The sequence below is a fragment of the Trachurus japonicus genome, chromosome 1 (genome assembly GCF_045865225.1).
Source record: "Trachurus japonicus isolate A0001 chromosome 1, Traja_1.0".
Taxonomy (NCBI): Eukaryota; Metazoa; Chordata; class Actinopteri; order Carangiformes; family Carangidae; genus Trachurus; species Trachurus japonicus.
This window is the reverse complement of record NC_140907.1, coordinates 2,995,854-3,023,425: the sequence shown is the minus strand read 5'-3', so window position 1 is coordinate 3,023,425 and position 27,572 is coordinate 2,995,854. Positions and strand designations below refer to the sequence as shown.

The window sequence follows — 27,572 nt, the reverse complement described above, 5'->3', positions numbered from 1 at the left end:
GTCAGATTTTTTACATATATTTCTCAGACCGGACGTGGCACTGTTGTATTAGACAGAGTTGTGTCTCTTTGTGGTGGCCTCTGGCAGGATGTCACCTCTGCCGTGGCCTACCTTTGTTTTGGTTTTGATGGATGTGTCCACCGGCGAGTGAGGGCAGCCTCCTGCAGGCCGCCGACCAATCAGGACGCGCCTGACTGCGGCGAGGGACAAACAGTTCAGGGAGAGATGGCGCCCAGCTCGAAAACAGAAAAAGACGACGGCAAACAGAAAGCTCAAAGAAAACACAAAGACCATGTCGTGAAGCTTCTTATGCGTGGGAAGGTTGGTATAATCCCACAACACGCAGGGCTCGACAAGACTGGTTCAGAAATAACGTGAAACAGCTGCAGTGAAGCCTCCGTGTCCCCCGGAGCCTCCTAGGCTACAGTTAGCTGCTAACTAGCTCTGTGGCTAACCGACTCACAGCTAATGGCTGGAAGGTGGCTAATTAGCTAATGCTACAAAATATGAAAAGCTTCTAGTGGGGTTCTTCGGCATTTGTCTCAGTTTGGTTCTCCAGTGAGCTCAAAGGCAGCATGTCCTGGATGTAACAATGCTAGGCTGGTATAGCACGCTGGCCAGAAAGAGCCAGTGTTAAATACCTATGTTACATGGAAACGTTACAGCTCAGTCGAGGTTAGCTTCTGCTAAACCGCAGCAATAACTCAAGTCTACCACAGCCCAAAAAACATGAAACCTGTACTCTCAGACTTTACGGCTGTTTTACAGACAGATAATCTGCAGTACGTGTGCTGACAGTCACTGCTCTTCTACTATATGTGTCTGCCTGGCTTTGAATGAAGCTGGGTCTGTGTAGTCTTATCTTATCCAGAGTCATTACGGCTCTTCAATGCTCTCTACTTCTTCACACATGTCTGTGCTTCGTGTTGCATTATGTATATGTTCTCTCTCTGGCCTGGTCTGCAGCTGTCGGGACAGTTTTCCCAGCGTCTGTTCAGGAAGCTCCCACCTCGAGTGTGCGTCCCATTGAAAAACATTGTCAGCGAGGAGTTCCTGAGAGCAGGGTCAGTGTGTGTGTGTGTTTTACTAGTTTGTTGTGATTAAGCACCTTACACACTGCCTCAAATTATGTTGTACAGTACAGTGCCAGAATTGAGTGCATTTCTTTTTTTTCAATTTTTTGCTAATACAGACCACAGACCCAAGACCAGTGCAGGAGTCTCCCTACCTGGCATGACCGCTGCATGGAGGATTTATCATGTGTCATGTTGTTCACCACTCTTTCACCTTTATGCTTCCAGACATATTTTCCTCGGCTTCACCAAATGCGGCCGCTACGTTCTGTCCTACACCAGCGACTGTGGAGAAGATGACGATTTCTCTTTCTATACCTATCATCTCTACTGGTGGGAGTTCAACCTACACAGTCGACTCAAACAAGTAAAGGGTTCCTCTTTGCGTCACAGCCAGCAGATTCCTATGCAAACTTTGATAAGTCAGCTGAATGTGTCCTTATCTTGTCTGTCCTCTCATGTCTGTTTTATGTCTCTAGGTCCATCATGTGCGTCTGTTTGCAGGTGAGGAAATCTACAGCGACCTGTACTTGACAGTGTGTGAGTGGCCAAATGACCACTCCAAAATTGTCATCTTTGGCTTTAAGTAAGTAAACAAACACATCGACCAGCAGCTGTTTCAGTTTTAAAAACAGAGTTTTGTTATTGCAGTGTGTGTAGTGAGTAATTTTCTGTGCGTGTGTGTGTTTTTCTTGCTAGTACACGTAGTTCAAGCTCTGTGCTGATGAACTTGATGATGAGTGATGAGAACAACAGAGATATCTACATCACTATTGCGTCCATGCCTCCTCCTAAACCCTGCTCTCACTGCTGCCCAGTTCCCTCGGCCACAACCATACGTACAGGTAAAAACACACACAAAAACAAACAAATGCACTGACCTCACTGCCTCTGTCTCTCTCTCATCTGTATTCTTGGTCTGTCCACAGGGAGTGGGGAGTGTCTTGAACATGGCTATGTGCTCAACAGCAGGTACCAGGTTGTGTATCCGTTCCCCACTTTCCAGCCAGCTTTCCAGCTGAAGAAGGACCAGGTGATTCTGTTGAACACTAGCTACTCTCTGGTGGCCTGCGGCATCTCGCTTTGCTCAGGTAACACTCACAAATAGCCCTCATCTGTGTCGGGATGGGGCATGGAAAAAGGGTTTAGGAAGAACTGAATTCAGAGGGCGAGGGGTCATTTTCAAAGGCCTGAAATTAGGGCTGCCCCCAAATAGTCGACCAAGCACAGGTCGACCAAAAAAATCATTAGCCGACCAAAATCTCATTGGTCAATTGGTCGTAGGGGAAAAAAAGAACTTTTGGAGCCGTGTCTTGTCAAAACTAAGACAAAATCAATGTGACTGAACTGTATATGAAAGGCTATAGGGATTTTAATTTGAAGGGCCAGATACAGGAAGTCGTGACACTCACTCACTGTCAGTTTTTCTATGGTTGATTAGTCGACTAATTGCCATAAATGATGACTATTGGTCGACCAAGAAAATCTTTGGTCGGGGGCAGCCCAACCTGAAATGTTTGACATTGCTAGTCTTTGTATTGTGACACTGTTATTGCTAGAAGATTAAATGAACTGCTGTTATTCTTGATCCACATCTGCATTGTCATTAAAGAACAATTCCGGGCAAATTCAACTCGGGGAGTGTGTTTTCCTAACATTTTAGTTCTAAAATAAGGAATCTGAAGATTTTCAGTTTAATTGCTCCTGTTTTGCTGTAGTTGTGTCTGTCCCCGCATCGCCACGGCAGCGATGAATGGGAGCGGATTGAAGTTCCGCTGCTTAGGCTGTTTATATCCCTCAAAGCCGCAATTTTTTCCACAGACAGCGTCATATGGCTACTCAAACATGCACCCAGAAGTTTGTTTACTTCAAGCAAGTCAAGAGTTGATATTCCTGTGTAGGGCTGAAACGATTCCTCGAGTAATTCGAGTACCTCGATTACAAAAAATGGTCCGAGGATTTTTTTCTGCCTCGAGGAATCGTTAATTTAATTGTAGTTCAAGCGGCCGCACGGACTTTCAATGTGGCACAACGTGCGCCGTAACGTAACCTATGAACGTAACCGTGCACGCCCCCCCCCCCGCGCGGCCGTTCGCCGCGGATGACGGCGGAGATGGGGAGGGGGGCGGCGGCGGCGGCGAGGCGATGGCCGCGATGACGGGGGGACGGTGGCGAGTGGCGACAACACAGCAGAACAATCCTGCCTAGGAGCTATCCATGGTTAGGCTACTTAACCAAAGTCTCTTGAAATATCAAACAAAGAAAAGGACTATGGACTGTGGAAGTTTGAATGGCCAAAATACTTAAGTTATCATGACGTGAACCATCTGTTGAGGTGAGACCGTTGATTAGGTAGAAACCTTAACGGGGGGGCGGACGTGGGTGTTTGACTGAGGGAGAAAAAGGCGACAAAAAGACAGAAAATGTCTCTCTATAGGCACTCTAGTTGTAACACGGCCCTTGCATACCACAGCAGCACGTCTTCCATGTTGCAGCATCTCCACAGAAAACATTTTTGATATCTTGAAAGTAATTTAATTTTATTTATTTTTGATATCTTGAAAGTAATTTAATTTAATTTATTTTTATTTGTGTTTTATTTATTCTTATTTATGTTAGCAGCAGTCGCCTCTTTAGTAATGTTTCAAGACCAGAAAATACTTGCTTGTGAATTTAAGAAATAAAAACAGTTGATTCTACAAAAGGAAACCAATTGGTCATTCATTATTGAGTGAAATATGTTATTTTCTCTTGTGTATTCATAATTGCTCTTTAACCAAGCAAAAATACGTTTTATCCGATTACTCGATTAATCGATGTAATTTTCAGTAGAGTACTCGATTACTAAAATATTCGATAGCTGCAGCCCTATTCCTGTGTTTGTGACACAAACAGGAGCTTCCGACTGCACGTGAATTTAAACTTCAAATGTCAACTTGGGTCTCACGCGAGACTTTGAATTAGATCTAGTTTTACAAACATGTCGGCTTGCTTGAAGTAAATAAACTTCTGGGTGCATGTTTGAGTCGCCATCTGACGCTGTCTGTCAAAAAATTGCAGTTTTGAGGGATGTAAACAGCCTAAGCAGCGGAACCTCCATCCGCTCCGTTCATCGCTGCCGTGGCGATGCAGGGACAAACACAACTACCACAAAACAGGAGCAATTAAGCAGAAAATTTCAGATTCCTTCTTTTAGACCTAAAATGTTAGGAAAATACACCCCCGAGTTGAATTTGCCCGGAATTGTCCTTTAAGTCCTAAGTGTGAGACCAGCTTATACTCAGGTAACTGTTCAATATCTCTTGCAGGTAAGCAAGGTCAGTCATCGCAGATCCTCTACACGAAAAGAGCAGCTCTGTCAAGTCAAGCCTCCACCTCCTCTTCTTCCGTCTCCTCGGCCTCTTCATCATCGTCACTACCTCAGGGATCCCCCGAAAGCCGACTGCCCCCCAGCAGACCCGCTCCCATCCCCTCGTCTCCCAGCCAGTCACAGGCAGCTGTGAGAGCCCGGGAGTTTGCTGCTGACCTCTTCAGGCGAGCACAGGGAGGAGGAGGAGGAGGAGGAGGAGGAGGAGGGGGGAAAGAAGCTGAAGAGAGGAGGACAGTTGACAGTGGTGAAAAAGAGGCAGCACAGACACCAGGAGACAGAGCAATAACTGTAGAGAGGAGAGCGGAGGAGGAGGACTGTAGAGAGAAGAGGGAGGAGGAGAGACGGACTAGTTTACCACAAGCATCCACATCAGGTGTGCGCCACAGTTTGCATTCGTGCCCAGAGCAAGTGATGTCTCCGGCATCTTCTTCTTCGTCGCCTTCGTCACCTCCGACCCCGTCCTCGTCACAGGAGGCGGGCTCCAGTGAGCCTGGATATGTGAACTACTCACAATTGCACTACTGCCTCCAACAGCCAGGGACAGCAGAGCAGAACACAGGAGGTGAGAGAAAGAGGAGGACACAGAGGATGAGACATTAAAGGGATACGCCAACATTTTTTGGGGGGGTCTTGCCTCACTCCCGAGTCCATGACAAGCAGATAGACACCATCCTTTCGACTGTGCGTGCAGTAACAAGGGAGATACGGGCAGAGCTGGCGCACTGCTAATTAGCTTAGCTCAAACGCTGGAAGTGTATAGGTAGTGTTAGCCTGCCTCCTACCCGAGCCGAAATCAGCAGTCAGAAGCTGATTTCATTTTAGTCAGAAGCTGATTTCATTTTAGCTCTAAACTCTGTAAATATATCACTTTATCGACATTTCAAACATTTTTAGGCGACAAAGTAGCCGTTTAGATCAGCAGTGTGTCGTTAATTTGTCTAAATACCAGCTGTTTACAGTTTTGTTCGGACGAATTCGGCGCTACTCAGGCTAGCCGTTGTGACCAACACACTTCCGGTTACTTTCACAAAATAAAACACCCGTTGCCCTTTACATACAGAAAACCATGACGATAGAATTTGTGCTTTGACTTTGAAATAGGAAGCTAACCTACCCTCCATGTAGCTAGCTTGAACCAAAATAAACCGTCTTTGCTTGAACCCTCCGTTTTGACCGATCTTGTCCCGTTACCGGCATTTGACCACTCAAGATGCCTTACCGGAGAGTTTTGTCAGCTCTGAGACGAAGATCGGCCCGCCGGTTTCCATTTAGAGTTGCTGAAGAGTTTCTCTGATGACTTTAGGTGGAGGCAGGCTAACACTACCTATGCACTTCCAGCATTTGAGCTAAGCTAATTACAGGCGATACGGCTCTATCTCCCTTGTTACTGCACGCACAGTCGAAAGGATGGTGTCTATCTGCTTTGTCATGGACTCGGGAGTGAGGCAAGACACAAAAAAAATGTTGGCGTATCCCTGTAAAACCTGTGTCCCGGATGCTGATGGCATTTCCCCCTCTGTTTCTGCCTCTAGGCTACGAGGACGATAAGGTCCAGCTGCCTTTCACCGTCACTGATCTGAAGGGAAGGAACCTGCAGCTAGTCACTGGGCCACACAATGGACAGGTGAGTGTTATGTAGCTGTAAGCACAGCCCGCCAGTGTTGTCAATTCTTTCTAGTATTGTAGTTTCTCCTTATTATAAGGAACTATAAACGAATAAACTAATAAAGACTATAATAGTCTACTCTATTTCATGGACAGCTGCAGTCCAGTTGTTCTTTGTCCTGTTGCAGGGCTCGGCTGACTTTCTAGTTTTGTATAAAAGTTGAATTTGTTTAGTTCTGCCCAGGTTTCTGTTATAAAAGAGCCCCGATGTTACACAACAGTTTAAAAAATATTGTACAATCTCAGTAAAAACATTCCATGGTCCACTCATGCTCTTTTACCTACAATGAAACACTGCTCACCGTGTGTTTATAGCAGGGTTCCTACGCAAGTATGGAAAGTATGGGAAAGTATGGAATTTGATTTTTTACATTTCCAGGTCTAGAAAAGTATGGAAAATGGAAATTATTGTATGGAAATGATCTGGCTTAATACTTAATACTTATCTGGGTTTGGTCTTATTATATCTGAAGTTATCTGGGTTAATTATTTTTGTATGTGCTACCTATAGCTACAATCTCCTGGAAATAATTTGGTAACATAATGGCATACACATTCAGAATAATGAAAACAAATGATTAATTGTATGATTTGTTTATATAATGCACAACTATGGTGCGTTCATTACAACTCGGAAGTCGGAAAAAAAACAAGTTCCTCTTCTGAAAAACTCTGACATGTCAAACTTTAGGATGTGTTAGGGACTAATTCATCTGTCTAACCATCAGAACTATTGACACTTGAAACGGTAAACACAGCTGATCCATCGAAAAAAAAATCACCGCTGGAGTTAATTTATTTTCCGTGATTGAAAGCAGGTTCTTGAATGTAACTCGGTCAAAGTCAGATGTACCCTCACAATGTTTTGCTGTTCTGTCAGGTCATGCATGATAACTACAAAGTTAGACTGTCAGACTTCCTTGATTTTAAACTTTGGCGGCTCTGCCTCTCGTCTTTTTGCCACTCCGTGAGTGTTCTGCAGTGACTTCTGAGTACCGTGACTTTGACGGTCCTACTGCTCACCTCCGCTCATTTGAAAAAAAAAAAAAAAAAAACCTCCGCTCATTTGATTGTGCAACTGCAGTGGGTGATTTATTAATACGTAGTAAGAAGCTAAGACTACCGTTTAAACGCACACATAATTTTGAACTCTTTATTAACAGAAAGTGTGCAGCTTTTGTATCAAAATAGCCTTTTTATAATGAAAAAAGACATTCTATGTAGGCTAACAATTTATGCTCAGCAGCCGTGGGCACCCCCATATAGTCAGAATGGTACGGTCTTGGTTAGATTCGACTACGAGGTTCATAGTCGAATCAGACCCCTCCGAATCGAATCGTCGAATAGTCGACTTTTGGAGGTCAGCCCTACCGAGAAGTCTGGAAATTAGGGTCTGGAAAAAGTATGGAATTTGGAGATTTCAAATGTGTAGGAACCCTGTTATAGGGAGGGTTTGTATGGTTGCTTTTGGCAACTGTTACTGGATTTTGTGTGAACTTGTGTTCTCTTGCAGAGTGTGTGTGTGGAGCAGTTGACTCTGGATTTTGAGTATCTTATCAATGAGGTGATCAGGAACGATGCCGCCTGGGCCACTCAGTTCTGCTCCTTCAGTGACTATGATGTTGTGATATTAGAGGTCAGTAAACACACACACAGGCATGAAGTAGCAGAGATCTACCACAATGTACAACTTAAAACCAGAAAGGACATCTTACAAAGTGAGACAATGTGTGTTTGATGTGTATCAGGTGTGTCCAGAAACCAACACTGTAATGATCAACATTGGTCTGCTGTTACTGGCGTTCTCCAACTCAGATGAGGAACACTGCAGGTTTTTTTCTTCTTCTCTGCTGTTTAACTTTGTGCCAATGAAGTTTAATCTTTATGCATCGCTTTGTTTTAAAGGGATAGTTCAACATTTAGGCAAATTGGCCCATTGCCATAATCCCTATAGTAGGTTCGTTACCTTTAATTGTCGGTGCAAGCTACCACCACACTATGAGATAATAACGGAACGTTGAGTGTTCTTGGATGAATTTACCTCGAAAACAACTCTGTCTCATACCGTTCTGTTATTATCTCATAGTGTGGTGAATGTGCAGGTCACAACTTGTCCACCAGAGTCTTCTGGAGTTGTTGGAGTGTGTATTTGATGAGTTTGATGAAAGAAACCAAAACATTCCATTAGCTTCCATAGCGTAGCTCTGAGCAGCTCGCGGCTCTGCTCCACCGTTCTAAAAATAGCTTGCACCGACAATTAAAGGTAACAAACCTACTCCTAAAACTATAGGGATTATGGCAATAGGCCAATTTGCCATAATGTTGAACTATCCCTTTAACAATCAGTAAACACTCTGTTTCTTTTCTTTCGTCTGCAGGCCGAACACCTACCATTCCAACCTGCAGGTTAGCTGGGACTTGAACACAGGGGTGTGTTGCACTGTGGGTGTCGGTGACCTCACAGAGGTCAGAGGTCAGACCAGGTGAGGAACACACACCTCTCTGTCTGTGTTGCTCTTTTCTTGTTTTAGTCGTGTCAAAGACGCTGATCTGTGTGTGTCTCTGTCAGCGGGAGTGTGTGGAGTTCTTACAGGAAGTCCTGTGTGAATACAGTGATGAAGTGGCTGGTGCCCGAGAGCAGCTCCCGCTACATCAATCGCATGACGAATGAAGCTCTACACAAAGGTGAGTTATATACAATATCTACATCTGTAACTCGCAAAGAGTTGTGATTTCTACAGCAGACCCTCCAAAAGTGTCTCAAACATTGGCCAGATGGGTGAAATACAACCACTCCTTTTTCAGCCTCTTACCTTCCTTGATTCTAACAGCTGGGGGAATATTTATATTTGTGTACCTGTGAAATTATTTGCACCTAAAAACTGAATACAGACATAACATTTTTGTCTTTGTTAAAGGAGAATTCCGGTCATTTTTGACCCCTAAATTGTTCAATCAAATCAAATCAATCAAATATCTATCGTACATGACTGGAATCCTTATGACACACCACTGAACTCATATACCGTATTTTCCGCACTATAAAGCGCACCGGATTATAAGACGCACCTTCAATGAATGGCCTATTTTAGAACTGTTTTCATATATAGGGCGCACCGGATTATAAGGCGCATACGTAGATGACCATTTAGTAGCCCGGGCGTTTATAAGAACCAGGCGCGTATTTGCAACAGGCTACAATTTATTTTTGCAATGAGCAGCACCAGACCATCATGCAAAGAACAAGGAGCTCACCATAGCACCACTGGAACAAAACTACTTTTTCCCCCGACGCATCTTTATTGACATCAGACAATAAATACAAAGACAGTTTGTCTGTGTTACCGCGACACAGCTGAGCTGATCAGAGCAGTGTTATGAACGTTAACGGAAGGGGGGGTCGATCGCGGTAATTTCAACACTGTACATTAGCGCATTTATCTATATCCCTATATCCCTCAGTCTAGCGCGCCTGTGTTTGTGTGTCTGTGTGTGTGTGTGTGTGCGCGCCTGCATGCGAGAGAGAGAGAGCAAGAGGAGGGGCTGACTGACAGAAGAGGTGAGAGCCGGTGAAGCGCTGTTAAAAAAAAACTTTTGTTTTCTGTGCAAGACTATGGTAAACACTTAATCGCCCGGGCGTTTAATTGAACCGGCGTTTATTATGCCAAATGAGGTCGGCCCCCGGCGGCTATTAGAGCACAGGCGCGTATTTGCACGCGGGCGATTATTTGGTCATCTACAGTAGAATAGAAGATACTGCAGTCAAACTGGGGTTACGTTATGCATCCCCTAGATGGAGCTGAGTATGAAGCAACCAATTAACCAATTGATCCATATATAAGACGCTCCGTATTATAAGGCGCACTGTCGTTTTTTGAGAAAATTAAAGGCTTTTAAGTGCGCCTTATAGTGCAGAAAATACGGTAGTGTACAGTATAAACAGTATAAACTTTGTGTTTTTGCATGTAATCACTCACCTCAGATAGCCTAACTCTGAAACATCCTGGAAAGACATTACTATCAGATCACAGAGCGCCTGCTCTCCTTGTTGTGATGATTTCTTTACAAAAATAAACGGTCAGAGATATTTTGGACATTACCACTGCACTGCTCCACCGTTTATTTTTGTAAAGAAATCATCCCTAGCACCGTCTAGCCATGGTGTAACTCTGGTTTGCCTGCATCAATTTTAGTCGCGTTTTTTGCTCCCCCCAACACTGGGTGACCATCAGGACAACGAGTTAGGGGTCAAAAATGACCGGAATTCTCCTTTACAGACAGATATTTACACTAATGCTATTCTTTTTATAGAAAGACAGATACAACATAATTACTTGGATTCCCATACAGACTTGATCACAGTTGCTCTATGTGGCAAACATGCAACACACACAATACGTTCACTGTCCCAGTGAGTTGACAGGTGGTCAGGATACCAGGACACTAGACTGAAGCAGCTGAATGGAACTCAACCAACCATCAATCTTTTTTTCACCAATCTATCTGTACTGTGACCTGTGAAATGTCCTCTGTGAGAAAAGGCCCAATTACCAGTATGGACAATAGCAGGTGTCCTAGAGTTGGAACATATAAACTGAATCTTTAAGTTTCTTTGGGTTTTTTTCTTTGTGTCTGTGTGAATTATAAATCAAGTCACTCTTCTTCTCACTTGTAGGCTCATCTCTGCAAGTGTTGGCAGATAGTGACCGATGTACCTGGATTGTATTATGAAGAAGGAAGAGGACAACAAGTGTCAAAGCAAATGTGCGCGCGCGCACACACACACACACACACACACACACACACACACACACACACACACACACAAACACACAACAGTCTGTTCAATCTGTAGCCCAACCTTAATCTAAAGAAACTGCACATGTTCAGTGCTTCTGTAATATTTAGTTAAAATGTGTCAAACTGAACTAAGAACGCCCTAGATGGAATACTGTAAAAATGAAGTTTTTTATTTGATCTGTTACATTTTCCAGATTTCATCTTGTTTTTTTGTAATTGTGTACTGTATTAATGCAACCACCAAACCTAAGAGCTGGACTGAACAAACTTTTAGTTTATACTTTTTGTTTTTATACATAAAGCCGTACTGTTGTCGTGGTGAGAATGTCTTTTTTTATGTGTCTGTAATCTGTGTAATCTGACGAGGAGTTTTATCACAGAGAATAAGTGTGTGTGTGCGTGTGTGTGTGTGTTTAGTGTGTTTCATCTGACCGATGCTGCTGCTTCTGAACAAGTTTCCTCACCTGGCTTGGACCAGTTCAGTCTAGCTGTGCTCACTCATAAAGCTGCAGTATTTAAAATGAGACTAAGTGGGACCAGTCCTGCACCACTTCAGTCTTAATGTCTTTTTTATGTCATGTAAATAGAAGGTGTTGCAGTCATCTGCCCAGCTGGTTGACATTATCCTGTATGTTTACTGACAAGAAGTGAGACTATTTTAGGTTGGGATATTTTGTCAAAATAAAATGTTTCAAATATTTGTTATGGGTGCTTGGTTTTAAATATTCTTTTAGTGCATTTACTGTAAATGTGTGTGACTTAATTTAGTTGGATTGATTTAATTGTACACTCATGGGTTATTGCCTGTTGGGTTTTTATGAGAACTTCACCTAATTAAGAGAAATCACTTTTTTCAAATGATTCTCGCTTATAATGATTTATTCAGAAGCCTTTTGGGGCTTTTATTTTTTTAATCTAGTAAAAATGCAGTTAATTCCTGCAATTTGGCTGATTGGTGGAGGCATACATGTAAAACCACAAGATGTACTTCAGTAGTTAACTGAAAGTCAGAGAAGAATTACTATTTAAGTTCATTATCAGAAACGCAGGAGCTTGACTCTGACTGAATGTAAGGAGATATACAGCTCAGTTTCTGTATCAACCATTTCATGTTCAAGCTACCTTTTCTGATAGTATATAGCAGTGCAGTGGTTCAACTTTGATGTGGTTGAGCAAAGCCAGAGAACAATGTCTTGATTGATCCAATGGAGAAAGAAATCATGGCGCTTTTTGAGAGCAATCACATCCTTTTAGTTAACAGTGAGAATAAAGCTACAAATGTTGATCACAGAGTACAAAGGTCCTCAGAATCACATCAAGACCTCATTTAGAAAATATTCAGCAGCACAAGCTCCAAGTACAGACTCCAAGTCACAACTGTTATGACAGTGACATTGTAGCTAGCAGTTGATTTGATTTTTCAAGGCAGATTTTTAAAGTCTGCAGTTATACAATTTTTTTTCTATTTAATGCTCTTTGGTGGGATCTTGATAGTCAGCGTGTCCTGAAGGACATCCCACTATGACCATAAGCTGTTCCTTTCAAGACCAACATCTGCTCATGCCGTGTGAGAAACTGCTGGTTGAGCATGTGCTCTTTGGAAAGGCTCCATCCAGATAGCCACCATATTCATGTGCTTGGTCATCATCATCATCATCATCATCAGTACCACAATATAAAATATAGCTCAATACTCTGGATGGTGAACAAACCACAACATACTTCTTAAGGCAATAATGGTTAAACAACATACAAATAGTTTGGATATAGGACAATGTTCACAAAAAGTACGTAATATAGGTTCTCTACAATATATTCAACATAGAATTCCAGAAAATAAACATCTACTTTTACACTACAAAAACTTTGACAGAGCTGTAGCTGGTACATCTAGCTGGTACAAAGGTTGCCATAGATACAATGTAGTAAGTGCTCTGGACTGGGTGGGATAAACTTTGGCCGACTTTAGTTGCACTCTGTCTATTAAAGTGTGTGTGGTAGGGTAGCACTTGAGTAATCTCTGTCCAGTAGGACTTTGTGTCTATATAAAAACAGACTGACCTTAGGAGAATGGATGATGAAATGAACAGATGGATGGATGGATGGATGGATAAATAACTGGATGAACAACTGGTTGGACTCATCACAACAAGGCTTACTGACCTCATCTCAGGTTTTTTGTTTTTTAAACAGCTAGGAAAGGCTCATGACAACACCGAAACTACTTCACAGGACCTTCATTTATTGATCCACCAATACAGAATATATAGAATACAAGCTTTTTTTCTCTCTTCAGACTAGAAATCTCTCAAAAGGCACACGGTACCAGTTCATTGGCCAAATTAATAAGAAATGGCATTTAAAAAAAAAAGAGTAAAATATGGCATTCACAAATAGCTGTAAATCACATCCGCGCGCCGACAGAATATATGATGCAGTATCATTCCAGATGCTACTCTTTGATTTAAGAAATGTATGGTTCAGACAGTGCTATTCATTAAAGTCCAGCTCCCCTGCATAGCCATTGCTTTAAAGGCAATGTAGGTGTTACTTGTGAGTTTAGAGTACAACAAAGAACAATGGAGACTCCACCTCTCCACAGAATTCAGGTCAGTGGTTAAGGCAGGGCAGGAGGGAGTCGATAACATACTGTACATATTGTCGAGTCTGGGCTGGACAGGAGTGGCTCTTGACATCTAACCACTGCACAGACAGTGGAAGGCACAGGGAAGGATTGTAAATGATCGGGTGAAAGCCAGAGGAAAAACAATGGCGGCACAAAGGTAGAACATAGAGAATTGGCAAAAAAGGGCTCTCCCACTTTCTCACATGCTTTCACACACACCGGACACACAAACACACCTAACATCGACGTTGTCGTCCGTTTTGGAAACAGAAGTAGGTGACTGAATGGGATGACGTGATGTCAAACTCAAAGTGAAGGTGGGTGTGAAGTGGTGTGTGCTAATTACACAGATGATTAGCTAAGGTGTGTGCAGATGTAAAGTGGTCCTGGGCTGCTTGGCGGGCGGCTCCATAGACTCCTCATCCACCGCACTCAGAGAGCTGGACTGCAGCACCAGCTCTCCGCTCTCGTCTTCACTGTCCTCTTCCTCATCGTCTTCTTCTTCTTCTGATGCAGAAAAGCAGAGACATGACAGTCAGTAAACATCCCCCGAGAGCCGACGCTAGAGCCAAACATGGAACAGGAGAATCACGCTCACCTTTGTCCAGGTCTGGAGACGTTCGGCTCTTGACAGTGCTGGCAAACTGCAACAGAGAGTGAGGGTTAACATTTATAACTATGCAGTGTACCATCAGATGCAGGTTGAAATATGTGATTGATGCGATGTGCAGACACATACTTCTCCCATGACTGCGATGGGCGTCTCTCCTTTAGCCTGGGCCACCCTGTGCTCTATCAGGTAGTACATATACTCGTCATAGAGTAAGCGGATCAGGTGAAAGGAGCCAAAACTGGCAGCACTGCGCAGAGTAAGGTCCCGGATTACCATCGAGCTGATGAAAGATCAGAGGAGATATATAAAATATATTACCTATATGATCAAAAGACAAATATTTTTTAAAGGGATAGTTCAGCTAGGCAAATTCAGCTATTGCCATAATCCCTATCGCGATAGTGGTAGGTTCATGACCTTTAATTATTGGTGCATGTTGTTTAGAGATCAGTGGGGCAGAGACACGAGCTGCTCAGTGAACACAATGGAGGTGAATGGTACAGGTCCCCTGTCCCTCATCAAACTCATCAAATACATAGTCCAACAACTCAAAAACGCTCTTTTCGACAAGTTGTGACCTGCACATTCACCACGCTATGAAATAATCATAAAGCAAATACTCTGAACTACTTGCGCTTCTGAAATCACTCCGCCTGCCCAGCAGCCATGGCTAGAATGTAGTTCCGGCTGCATTTGCCACGAAAACAACTCCATCCGGTAATGTTACATTATTACTTCATAGCGTGGTGAATGTGCAGGTCACAACTTGTCCACCAGAGCGTTTTGAAGTTGTTGGATTGTGTATTTGATGAGTTTTGAGGGACAGGGGACCTGTACCGTTCACCTCCATTGTGTTCACTGAGCAGCTCACGTCTCTGCCCCGCAGATCTCAAAACAACATGCACCAATAATTAAAGGTAATGAACCTACCACTATGACTATAGGGATAATGGCAATAGGCGAAATTGCCAAAATGTTGAACTATCCCTTTAACCGCATGTTTATAGATTATCTGTTTTGCTTGTTCTCCTCACCTATAGAAGGACCAGTTGAGCAGGAAGACCTTGGCAGCTTTTGGTAGGGCTACAGGGTTCTGCTCGTAGGGCTTCAGGGCCTGGGAGACCACGCTGTCCAGCCAGCTAGCCCACTGCTCCAGGGAGTTCTGCTGCTGCAGAGTCATTTTAAAGTCTTGCTCCAGCCTCTGGACCACAAGGTCCTCACACTGGCACACCCAGGATGCCTGCTCCTGAGGAGGGGCACAGGTCAACAGTGTCAGGGCGAGATCGACACAGGAAAGTAACAGATGGGAGGGGGAACGGAGGGATGAAAATGGTGCAAAGAACCCACATCCAGAAGCACTCATAGGTTCTGGATCAAAAAGGTCAGAAATTTCAGAAACCTGCAACATTTTGATCAGGTGGATGAATTAATACCTACTCTGCTTTGTGAAAGCATGATATACAATACAGACTATATGATGCCTGTTCTGCTTTTTGGTGGCTACAGTGGCAGATGAAGAATGCTTTTTAGATAGAAACATTTCCATTTTATCATGGTTCAGACCTGTACATTAGTGAAATCGACTCTGTTGAGGTCAGAGAGCATCTGGTTGATCTGGGCTGAATTCTGAAGGACAGCGCGGGCGGCCTGGGCCAGGTGGTTTAGACTGGTGTAGCGACGCAAAGTCTGGGAGAAGGAGCTTACACACACCACCTGTGGAAAAGGAGCAGGAAAGTACAAATAACAAGAAGTCAGGAAGGAGGCATAATTAGGCCCAGTGCATCTTGGGTTTTCCAGTCTAAATAGGACATTGCTGAATGTTGCAAATCGAGACCAAACATATAGTGAGATCCCATTACTCAGGCTATGTTTAAAGGTGGTCAGGGATATGATACTGAAAGTGTCAGCAGTATGTAACATCAGTGTGTGTGAATGCATGTACTGTATGTATTAGAGAAACACAATTATGTGTTAAGTTGTGTGTCAGAGTGGCTTAGTGTAAAGCACTTCTGAGTCAATAGGATGAAAAATAAATAAATAAATATATAAAAATATATATATACACTAAAATGTCTTGAGATCTAGCATATAAGTGTATCAACATAGAAAATACCTTTATGCGAACCATCTCCTCTGGGATGTTCATCATGGCACCTGTCAACCAATTCTCCAGACTCTTTGCAAAGTTACGGATGGCCTGAGTTAAGGCACCTAATGTAAGGGCGGTGGGGGTGTAGAGAGGAAAAAGAGAGAAGGTAGGTTTATATTTAAATTTAAACAGAAGGGAAGTAGTGGAGGAGAACCCCCTGCCCTTGCCCACGGGTTTCAGAGCAAACAGGAATGCTGTAAATGACTTAGTCTTCACTGTCTCACTGAACAGTTTTGTGTACAGGGCTCTATGAGGCCGTAATAACTCACTAGGGATGGGTCTCAGTACATCAGGGATGAGGATCTCCACCAGAGTCTGGTACAGCATGTTGTCACACTCTCTCGTCCAGCGCAACACCGGCTCAAACTTACACAGCACCACCAGGCACGATTTGGGCAGACGCTTCTCAGACTCGTTGTGCCTGGAGGAGGGCGAGAGGCGGTTGTTTGAGAAGTACAGATGGAACATTTGTGGTCAGTTATAGCAGCGCTATTGAGTCTTTCATCAGGTTGTTTGGGTGTGTTTGTGATACTCACAGGTTGAGTGACTCTGTGTCAGTGCTCTGGCTGAACCTCCAGAAGGATTTCCACAGTGTCTCCACAAGAGTGAACTGAAGGTTGACCATCACGTCCAGAATGGCCTGTATGGACCACACACAAAAACATCAAGGGTGTTTTATCCTTCTTTAAAATTATGGCATAGATTTTCAGCTGAATGAATTCTAACAGGGAGCCGTGTGTCCTTAGGTAAGTGAAACACTTATGCCATTCAACAAACTGACCTCAACGATTGAGTTTCATAGCACTGACTGGGTTTTAATAAGGATGAAAACATGAAAATAGGAAATATCATGATGTGAATGTGTATCCTTAGGAGCCTACCTCACAGTGTTCTCTGTAGAGAGTCTGAAAGGCCTTGAGGTGTTCTAATTGGATCCCGTCGGGCAGGGTTCGATCTTGCAGATCAAGGTCAACAAAGTCTGGCAGCGGCCTAGACGCCTCTACACATGAAGATGTGAAGATGAAAGACAACACTTCATTAAAATTAACAGTGCAACAGGCAATTAAAACCCAGGTTGTGTCAACATATCATACAATTAGAATTAGAAACTGTGCTGGAAAACAGTGGTTGACATCGTGCAGTGTTGAGTGCAGCTGTTCCTCACCCAGAAACTGCTGATACTGCTGCACCTGAGCAGAGATATCACAGAGTCCTCCTCCCTGTTGTTGACCTGCCCCACCTGATGTCCCGTTGGTGATCCCCGATGTCTTCTGAACTGGCTTTATCCTGTTGGACAGTTGACCCAGCATTCAGGTGAGTCATAAATGCACTTGCAACAGAAGCGTTTTGTTTATAAATGGCTGATTTTGCCTTTGAGATGTACTTATGTGTATTGGTGATCATTTGCATGCTTGGCAAACCGAGATACACGGAGAATACAAAGGAATGAAGTTTTAATTTCACAAAAGCACATGTGTGGATAGATACCTATTTTTCTGTGAGAAGGGCTGCTGCCTCATCGCCATGTGCTGTTGTTCATCCATCAGTCTGAGCAGCGGGGAACCAGATTTGATCCTCAGGCCATAATAGTGGTACTTGGAATTTCCTCTGAAAGCACACAGTGGAAAAAAAAAGTTCTTACAATGACCTCAAACATCTTCTGCAACATCAGGGTTCCCACTCTTTTCTTGAAATCAGTTTCCAGCACTTTTCCAGGACATTTTCAGCTGCTACAGTATGACGGACATCACGCCAACACATCCTCCGTCCCATTCATGCTTTGGAGAAGTCTTTTCAACAGTTGTAGCTTATTTTGTACATTTAACCAGTTTGTTTCTATGTTTATTCCTCTCTTTCATTCTCTCTCCTAGAAGTCTGATTTAAAGATGTGCAGTCTATGGCTCCAACTTATCTATGACATAATATCTTACATGCTTAGAAATTAAGACAGTTTTATCATAGAACAACGCAAAAACATGTTGTTTTTGTTTTTAAACCACACCTACAACAGTTCTCTGTCACTATCTATCTGTCCTTCATCAGAGAAGACAACAGGTCCAACACTGGAAACACTCATCAACTCAATGTCGTTTCTCGCTAGGACTGGGAAAGAAATCCTTAGTGGGGTCTGAAAAAGTCAAACTGAGCTCTGGCAGCATGATGTGATAAATAATTTTCCAGGACATTTGACTATTTTTCTCAATTTCCATGTGGTCAACCATTTTCAAGGTTTTCCAGGATGCGTGGGAACCCTGAATATGTGTGTGTGTCCTTGTGTGTTTGTGTGTGTGTGTGTGTGTGTACCTGGTCCCTAATCTCCGTGTACGTAGTCCCATGAAGACAGACCTGATGAGTTTGCCGAAAGACGCAGCATTAACCGGCTCTAGTTTCTGCTCCTGGCAGTGTAGCAGGTAGTGGTAGTACAGGGTGCAGCGAGGTAAACTCACCCCCTCCGCCCCCTCGTAGTTATCACACAGCCACTGCACCTAGAGAGGATGGTTGGTCACAATATTTAATATTCTGAACCGTCATGTCGTAGCTTTTTTTTTTTTTTTTTTCACTTTCATAACTCATGTACTCACAGTAGCTGGTGGGGCACGAGAATTGGGGCTTGAATAACTCTGTCCTCCTCCACCTGCTGATGCTCCTCCTCCCCCCCCTAACACATAACCTCCCTGAATGATGTAGCCCGCTCCACCCGCGGCAGCCGCAGCGCTATTGGCTCCTCCTGTTGCTACAGAAACCGGTTGCGAGGTCACAGATCCAGTGATGTCTGAGTCAGAGCTGGGCGTAGCCTCGTAGTAGGTGGAGGAGGAGGTGGGAGGGGTCTGGGAGTACAGGGGCGAATCGGCAAAAGAGTAGGTGCTCGATCGGCTAGACAGGAGAGGACACACAAATTGCACACAGAGACGTATAAATGCGCGACAGAAACAGTTGTATGAGCGGCAAAGCTGCGAGATTTGTGATTGGCTCGTGTTTGTGAGTGATTCGCCACATGCAGCCAAAGCAGTGTGCCCTCTACTCACATGGTGGATGTGGTGAAAGTTGTATCTCCTGCTCCATCTACATACTGCACCTGGCCAGAGTACACATGCTCCACCTGGACACAAGCAGAGAGGAGACTTCAAGTAGCTTTCGCTGACTGTTTTAAAGGCAGCGCAAGAGGATGCAAAGATAATATAAGTATTTGTTAACTTGTTATGGACAACTGGTTGCAAACAGTTGTCTATTTTCACATTCAGCAGACCTGGAGCCACAGTTTATTTGGAGTTGTGTTGTGCACTCTGGGAATTTCTCTTTAAAGAGGAACTATGCAGGATTTGTAGCTTAACTATGCTATGCTATGCTGTTACCTTTAAACAGCTTTGGAGTAATTGTGATGTTTTAAATGGCTTTACTTGTTACGAGGGAGAATGGAGGCTCTCTGCCTTCCACGTGCGTGCATGTCACTTATTGCATCTCTTGTAAGATCGGGGCCGCCACTCCCAGCTCCCAGCTCTCGTCTCTGCAGCACCGCAACACAAACACGACCCGTAACCCGTAATCTCTCGTTTTGACAGATAAGACTACACAAATATACACATTGTAACATCATATATATGATATATACATTATCTAGCGCTCTATTGATTACTTTCTCGCCGGTTTTGTTGTAAACAAATACACATGGCCGGAGGAGGGTTCGCAAAACAGCGGAAAAGCGACCAGACCTGCATAGTTCCTCTTTAAGTTCTGTGTTCTGGTCTCCACCAACTCCGTTGCTGTTTTTTTGTTTTTTTGCTGTAAACAGGTGTCTGCTGCAGGTGGAAATAACAAGCAACCAGCCCTAGGAGGTTTTAGTTCAGAGGAGAGACCAAGCAGCAACAATTTCTGAAACCAGTCTGAAATACATCAAAGGCAGCCAAATAGTTGGATGAATTTTTTAGTAGGCATGACAGTTTAAAGAGCACCGCTAGAGGAATAAAGAAGCTGCAGGGCTGTTGTCTGCCAGCGAGGATCAATACCAGAGTTGTTGCGTGACCAACAACAGCATGGCTGACACGGTACAGAGTTCAGGTAGGAGTGTGTTAGAGAGGTGGAGAAACATGCAAAGCCTAGCAAAAGGCTTTCCCTACAACAACCCACACCCACGACCCAAGCTTGTATCTGCTGTTAAAGGTACCACTTGACAAAACTATTAGTAACAAACACATGATGACATTACCCCTACACTTTAATTTCATGTATTTGTTGTCTATTCTCTTACGTGGTAAGATGAAATGTCTCGTGTATGTCTGTTTACCTCCTGGTTAATATGCACAGACTGTATATTGTTGATGTGGCCTGTCTGAATCCTCTTGGCTGCCTGCGACACCGCCTGCAACACTGACCTCTGCTGGTGGGCAAAGTCACAGCATCAAATAAACTTCAACCCTCTGTTTGTGACCTGCTCCTATAACGGTCAAATGGCAGATACATGCAGTTTGTAAATGTGTGTGTGCATCTTACCTGTGGGGTCGTCTGCACCGGTTGGACCACCTGAGTGGGAACTCCGGGGGCAGGCGGGCTGGAGTCTGACAGACTGTCATTGGAATGGACCGAACCCTCTGTGGATGGCACACGGAGGATAAAGGACAGGACTTTCATCAGATCATCAGATACAGCTCAGTGAAACATCAAACTACCACCACGGGTTCAGTACTCACGACATACTGCTTCCAAATCGTAATAACAGCCACTGCAGAACATCCTGCAACTAAGTGTCTTTTTTTTTTTTTTTGCTTGACTGAAAAGAGACTGATACTGAGGAGGGAGACGTGTGTGTGTCTGTCCAACTCTCCTTTCATCCTTATATGTTGCATGCAGAAGGACAGCCTTGGACAGCTAATCTCCCCAGATGGAGAGAGAAATCCCTCCATCTTGTAAACATGCAGATCAGATGAAAGAGGGAAATGAGAGGAACACGAGGGATGAAGGATAGAGAGAGAAAACAGTGGATGGGGGGTAGGCAGAGGAGAGGATACTATTCACTTTTTTTTTTATGCCTCTCTGGTAGGAAACAAGTACCTTGCAATGTGCTTCTCTCCCAAAGATAACTGCTGTAAACATACCCGTAGTTACATTTGGGCCGAGTTACAGCAGAGCCAATCAGTGCAACTATGCATAACCCACAATTCAATTCAAATTCAAAATGAAATTCAGTCTCCCCTCAGATATTTTAAAATTTTGGCTTCTACCTGCTTTGGATAACTTCCATGAAGCAATGACGATTTAATAAAATAATTTTTAGATATTATATAATGTTTCCAGGCTGACTGCTGGCTAAATACCCAACTACTTCTATCTGGTGGCTTTCTTTATACCTCTTATTTCAGGACTGTGAACAAAATGATAATGTGATATTACTTTGAGCATGCATTCTGTTTCACAACTGCCATTACTTTATCCACCTTTATCCAATGCTGAGAAATGCATGTGGCGTGTCTCTATTGTTTTCCACTTTGACCATTTAAATAAATAATACATGTCCACTAATGGTCTGTCGTTGCAATAATAATTACTGTTAAATTATTATTGCAACGACAGACTACATTAAAATTAGAAAAGTATAATAAAAGAAAATAAAACAGGTGAAACTAAATAAATGGAATCTCAGCTGCAAAACTGGTTTTCATGGTCATTACCAACACAAAGTCTCAGCTGAGTAGAATTATTTTAGTTTAGTTACATAATACTTTCTGTTCAATACTGTGGGCTGTTACAATGTTTTGTATAAAAACACAACACACTGTATCAATTCATTCTGCTATCAGAAAGTTAAACACATATAACAGCTTCAGTGTGCTCTCTCACGAAAAAGATTTACTCATGTAGCGACATGACTATACTGAGTCAAACCAGGACCAATCTACTGCACTCCATGTTTTAGACATGGGGGGATATTTTAATCAACACAGTTATTCATCTAACTTAGTAGTCCTTCTCCATGAGGACAAGACAGGCCTCGGGCCTATGACTCCCTCACTCTGGGTGAGAGTGCATAGTGTTACTTGATACGGGCAGGCAAAAAGATCTACGAATAGACAGCCCTGAAATAAACATGCAGATATACTCTAGTGTTGGTTGTCGATTCTCTCAAATTTCTACTACACCATATTTCAAAACACAAGTTTCACTTATATCATCTTTTACTTCAGGATGTTTTTTAAAAATGCAGTGGTCTGGATTCATTTTAACCAATATCTAGGATCCAAAGCCTTGTAATCACACAGTGCATTAGCTACCATAGATACAGCCTCATAGAGCTTTCTGTAAAGCAATTCCCAACATAAAGCTGAGTTGATGTAATATAATAATAAAACATCAATACATCTGAGTAGCTGAGTTAAAGGCAAGTCAGGTTCCATCCATCAGCCATCCACGCTCCCACGTTTGGGACTATGCAGCCTAGCAACCAAGTCCATCAGCTTATTTTGTCCTCATAATGAATGCACCACCCAACCAACAAATCAGTGTTTCTCCAATACTCTTTCCTGGTTTATTCTATCAGGGTTATTTAATCGGGAATCGGGATCTATTTTTAAGACAACATCCTGCTGATTAGAGCAGACAACCTATAGCAACAGTTCAATAGCCAAACATCATCACTATAAATCATTACTATTCAGATTGTTACACAACATAAATTCAGTCAAATGTTACGTAAAATGTCTGTGGTTATAACTGGAACATGTATCAGTGCCAGCATGAGCTAGAAGTATTGATGATGAGCCCAAAAACATACACACATTTATTTTCTTTCTTTTTTTTTTTTTTTTTTTTTAGAAATCCTGATGATTATTGAAGTTAATTAAGAAGTTGATGAACTAGTCAAATTTAGACTCAGGATATGGAGATTTTTTTGATTACCGGTTAGTTAAATGAAAAGGATGAATTGTTTGAGCTTTAAAATGTAATGGAAATTAAAAAAGATCAGGGTGATGTCATCATTCCGAGCAGAGCAATGCTCGAGCCCGTCATTCTATGACTTTGTGACATACCAAGCTACAAGATGAGACTGTTGTTCACTCATGACGGACAAATATGGACACATGTGCAAACACACACGTAATCTGTATGTACTGTCTAGAGCTAAACTTCAGCTCTGTATACTGCCTGCTGCCAACATGTCATGTCAAATGTCATAAGTAAAAGTATGTTATATCAAAATGTAAAAAAAAAAAAAAAAAATGTCATAAGTAAAAGAATGTTACATCAAAATGTAGTGTGTGTGTATGTATGTATATATATATATATATGTATGTATGTATGTATATATATATATATATAATAATAAGAAAAGAAGAAAAAAGCAAAAAGATATGTATGTATGACAAATATTCTTATTCTGTGGGTAATGGGGGCGGGACTAGATAAGCTTTTGCTTCTCCCGCTTTTCCCTTTCGGCCATGTATTGTATTATTTGATGATGAAGTGTGATGATGATGATTTAAATTGACATGCCCGAAATAAACAAATTGATTGATCAAATTGCCTATTTTGCCCAAGTAAGAGTGACAAACACTAAAGATAAAGAAAAGGATCACAGCTTGCCAACCTAGAAACTGCAAATAAGTTTACTCTTCATTAGGGACTTAAACCATCACTCAAATATTAAAATTATTTAAGATCACCATAACTGTAGCATAACCATTTGTTACCACTTCCAACTACTTTTTTTTATTTTTATTTTTTACAGCTAGTCAAAGAAAATTCAACAGATCATAGTGGACCCGACCTTGTAAACTATTGACAAGAATTTCTCATTGTAAGATTTATGAAAAGATGTTTATATGCAACTCTCCCATGCACTTATTTCTAACAAGAATGCAACACTCTGCCCTGGACAATCTGTAATTTAGCTGTTTACACCTATAAAACAGACCTGTGGGACAAATTGAGGCTTGCTCAGACTGAAACTGCAAGGCAATACCGTGCCTTCTTCCTGCTCATTTGTAATATCTGTATTTGCAAAGTATATATCATGTTGGTATGTGTCTGTGTCTCTCACCTGTAACAGTTACAATGATGTACTGAGGCGAGCTGCTCTGACCATTACTCTTTTGGACCGTTGAGTGCTGGATTTCAGGGCTTACATAGTGCTGTGTGGGAGTGGTCAGAACCACTGCCTTCTGGCTCTGGGCCTGGGTGGGCGGGGCTTGAGAACAAAGTGCATCCTGTCCTGTTTTTGAGGCAGCGGTTGATTGGTTTGCTGTTGCAGTTGTTCCAGAGGTTGGTGGGATCTCTGACAGGAAGTGTGCTGTCTTTGCGGATGAGGGTGTGGTGGCTGCAGGTGTTGCTATGGTTACTGTGTTGGCCTGCTGAGGCTGAAGGTCCTCTGAGTATCCAGAAGTTGCCATAGCAACCAATGCTTTGAGGCACTAGTTCTGTGGATAAAAAAGAGAAAGCAAGCATTAGTGAAAAGCTACAGATGAACCAAGAAACATAGTTTGTTGGCATTTTATTTAATCTCTTTCTAGCTTTTGATCAGATATAACATACGGTGTGTGGGCTAACACGTGTCTTCGATTGTGTGAGCGTGTGTGTGTGTGTGTGTGTGTGTGTGTGTGTAATCTAAACCAGAGGAGGAAGTAAGGCTTTTGTCTGAGACTAAGCAGTAGTCTAGAGTCTTTCCTGTGTGGTCCACTATGAAACACAGTACATATTTAACAACCATTCGCTAACATTAGATAAGGAGGTTAATTCAGAGTTGCCGACGTATTTCAAGTAAAAAATAAGATGACTAACTAAAAATGATTGTTAAAAAAATGAAACCATTGACACTCCCAGATATTACTATCATATAAATCATTAGGTTCGCTGTCACTCAGGACTTTGGGCCATCCCACTGGGAAATAAGCCACTCCTGCGTAAACCAACACGGCAAACAAGACAATCAGATGATCATCCGGCACACTGTGTTCACGGGAGTGACTTGTCGAATCCAATGTCATACCAAAAACTTTTCCAAAGTCGTAAAAACATTACGAAACATTCTGCTTATAAACCCCCGTGTCTGTAACTGATCAACTGTTTAGCTGCGCTGGCACTTCCATGTGCTTTTCAGTGTCTAATGTGTCTGGATTGATTGCTTGAAAAGTGAGTTGAGAAAGCGAGAGTGATAGCTTCCCCAGCTAACAGCTCACGTTGACTTATGACGTTAAAGCGAGTTAGCTCGTTGCTAGCTTTTCCTGTCGAACAGCCACTAAAACTATGACCACGCCAACAATCACGCCTCACTCTTATCTCAGCTGTAATGATAAACTGCAAGCAATACTGTAAACATTTTTGGCATATTGGCTGAAAAAAGTACGACTGGCTTTACAACACACCCGCCATCTTGTGCTCTTATCAAAGGTCTGACATCGCCATAACAACGGTCTGCGTTTGGAAAGAAGCTAGCAACCACTTTCATCACCGACACGCTCGACCAATTCCACGTTAACGCTGACGACTGTACAAACAAGCACACGCATAAATTATACAGAAAATGAAACGATAATTCTGAAATATTCTACTTCTTCACCTCTAGTTTATCCCAGTATAGTCCTTTTTGGTCGTTAAAGTTTTTTCCCCTTAGATTTAGGTTGTTGTTGTTGACTCCCGTTGCTTGGTTCTTGTCGCCAGGACTACCGTGTCTATGGCGCCTTGCCTTCACCGGGGCAACTGTTGCTACCCTCTCGTCATCGCCCCGCCCTACATTAAATGCGGATTGGCTGACTCGGGAGGTGGTCGCAGTGTCATTAAAATAACTGATCGTTGATTGGTAGACGGTCCCTGTCAGTCACTTTCGCCAGAGCCGAACGTCAAATTACCACTTCTGATGTGACTTTTTTGATTACACAGAATGTCAAGCAGATATGAGGAAAATATTTCGGTGGACACTGATTAATTTTAAACAAAGTCGCATTTATCTTATCCTCTCTATTATGCCCTATACGCTTATTTATGTAGTAAATATCATCCAACATTCACAAATCCACAAATAACGTCAATGCAGTATCAGCTGTTTATCTGGTATTCATCTACAGTATGTGTGTCTATGTGACTTGTAGTGAACACCTTCTTCATAGCACCCTAGCAATCCTTGGAGTGAATGGATAATGATCTCCATCCAATGGCATGAGAGCAGATAGCAAGACGAGAGAGTGTTGGTGAATCATAGCACAATATCCACCTGATGTAAGGGACAAAAAGGCCACCAAAAGGTCACAGGTGATTAGATAGCCAAGACCTCTGCTTACATCACTTCTGGCATCATTCGCTACTTAATCACAACTTTTCATTTTCTCCTTGTTCATTGTTGCCCCTGAAGGTCTCTGGTTTTATCTCAGGTCATGACGAAAGTGGAGGTTAGCTGAGGTCCTTCTCTGAGATGCTGAGGCCTATATAAGCTACTCACAAGAAGGACAGACACCTCAAGCGGTTTCTAACCTTTGAAATACATTCAGTATCTTTTAGTTATCACCATGTGGAAGGCAGCACTCCTGACCGTGGGCTTGTTCGTGGTACTTGTAGACAGGGTGCGCTCCAACGATGGCCATCCCTCTTTCTACGGGGTGAAACTGTGTGGAAGAGAGTTCATACGAGCCGTCATCTTCACCTGTGGTGGTTCTCGCTGGAGGAGAAGCATAGACGATTCAGGTAAGGCTGTGTGTGAGACTTTGTTTCAGGATTTCTAAGAGCCAAAATGTGACATTAATTAAGGATTCATCCCCTCTTTTTGTCAGCTCTTATTGGAGAAGAGGCGTTTGACCCATGGGTCAAAAATCCCATCCCTCAACGTACCAGTGACCAAGATACCACAGACTCCAAGGCATGGAAAGATCAAACTTTGGATGTGACATCTCTGGCTGCTGGATTCAGCCGCTTAACTCGCTCCCCCATCTCAGAGGAGGTGCTGGAGGCTCTACGGAGCGCCGATAGAAAAGGACGGGATGTTGTGGTTGGACTGTCCAACGCCTGCTGCAAGTGGGGCTGTAGCAAAAGTGAAATCAGTTCTCTGTGCTGAACCCAGTTTATACATCTTGTGCTGTCACAACTGCAGAGCTCTCCTCTTTTTCCCTTTTCCTAACTTTTCTTATTTCACCCAACTGACTGTCCAAGTGTTGATGATTGATACAGGAATGTGAATGTGCACATAAAAGTTGTTTACTGTGATTAACGCAGATTAATATGTTTAATAAACTTGTGTATGTAAATAAAGTCTTTGTTGCTCTTTCAAAAGATGTACCAAATTATATTCAATGCTTGCACTT

General features: G+C 42.8%; 3 protein-coding genes across 12 annotated transcripts; 2 read left to right on the top strand and 1 right to left on the bottom strand.

Annotated features, from left to right (window-relative positions):
* Window positions 1–80: 80 nt before the first annotated feature.
* dcaf15 (DDB1 and CUL4 associated factor 15) lies at window positions 81–11,604 on the top strand. Its single transcript, XM_085781241.1, has 13 exons — window positions 81–321; window positions 967–1,064; window positions 1,302–1,440; window positions 1,553–1,659; window positions 1,773–1,918; window positions 2,003–2,164; window positions 4,382–5,005; window positions 5,976–6,067; window positions 7,622–7,744; window positions 7,857–7,939; window positions 8,487–8,591; window positions 8,678–8,793; window positions 10,784–11,604. Exons 1-13 carry the CDS (start codon window positions 226–228, stop codon window positions 10,837–10,839), a joined length of 1,947 nt encoding a protein of 648 aa, XP_085637367.1. The 5' UTR covers window positions 81–225; the 3' UTR covers window positions 10,840–11,604.
* Window positions 11,605–13,130: 1,526 nt separating this feature from the next.
* Window positions 13,131–25,959, bottom strand: rfx1b (regulatory factor X, 1b (influences HLA class II expression)). 10 transcript variants are annotated; one of them, XM_085781917.1, is made up of 18 exons: window positions 25,841–25,959; window positions 24,326–24,701; window positions 20,785–20,882; window positions 20,579–20,671; window positions 19,323–19,396; window positions 18,879–19,170; window positions 18,601–18,782; window positions 17,785–17,904; window positions 17,462–17,583; window positions 17,178–17,296; window positions 16,833–16,936; window positions 16,566–16,717; window positions 16,261–16,358; window positions 15,711–15,860; window positions 15,182–15,393; window positions 14,274–14,427; window positions 14,133–14,178; window positions 13,131–14,041 (listed from the first exon to the last, which is right to left on the bottom strand). In XM_085781917.1, the coding sequence occupies exons 2-18, from the start codon at window positions 24,672–24,674 to the stop codon at window positions 13,893–13,895; spliced, it is 2,514 nt and encodes an 837-aa protein (XP_085638043.1). In that variant the 5' UTR covers window positions 24,675–24,701; window positions 25,841–25,959; the 3' UTR covers window positions 13,131–13,892. The 10 variants fall into 10 exon arrangements, with proteins under 10 accessions (XP_085638043.1, XP_085638216.1, XP_085638132.1 ...); XM_085782090.1 differs by having other exon boundaries at window positions 13,131–14,038; XM_085782006.1 differs by having other exon boundaries at window positions 20,579–20,668.
* Window positions 25,960–26,734: 775 nt separating this feature from the next.
* On the top strand, window positions 26,735–27,526 carry rln3b (relaxin 3b). The gene is made up of 2 exons (XM_085781790.1): window positions 26,735–26,958; window positions 27,045–27,526. Exons 1-2 carry the CDS (start codon window positions 26,784–26,786, stop codon window positions 27,323–27,325), a joined length of 456 nt encoding a protein of 151 aa, XP_085637916.1. The 5' UTR covers window positions 26,735–26,783; the 3' UTR covers window positions 27,326–27,526.
* The last annotated feature ends 46 nt before the right edge of the window (window positions 27,527–27,572 follow it).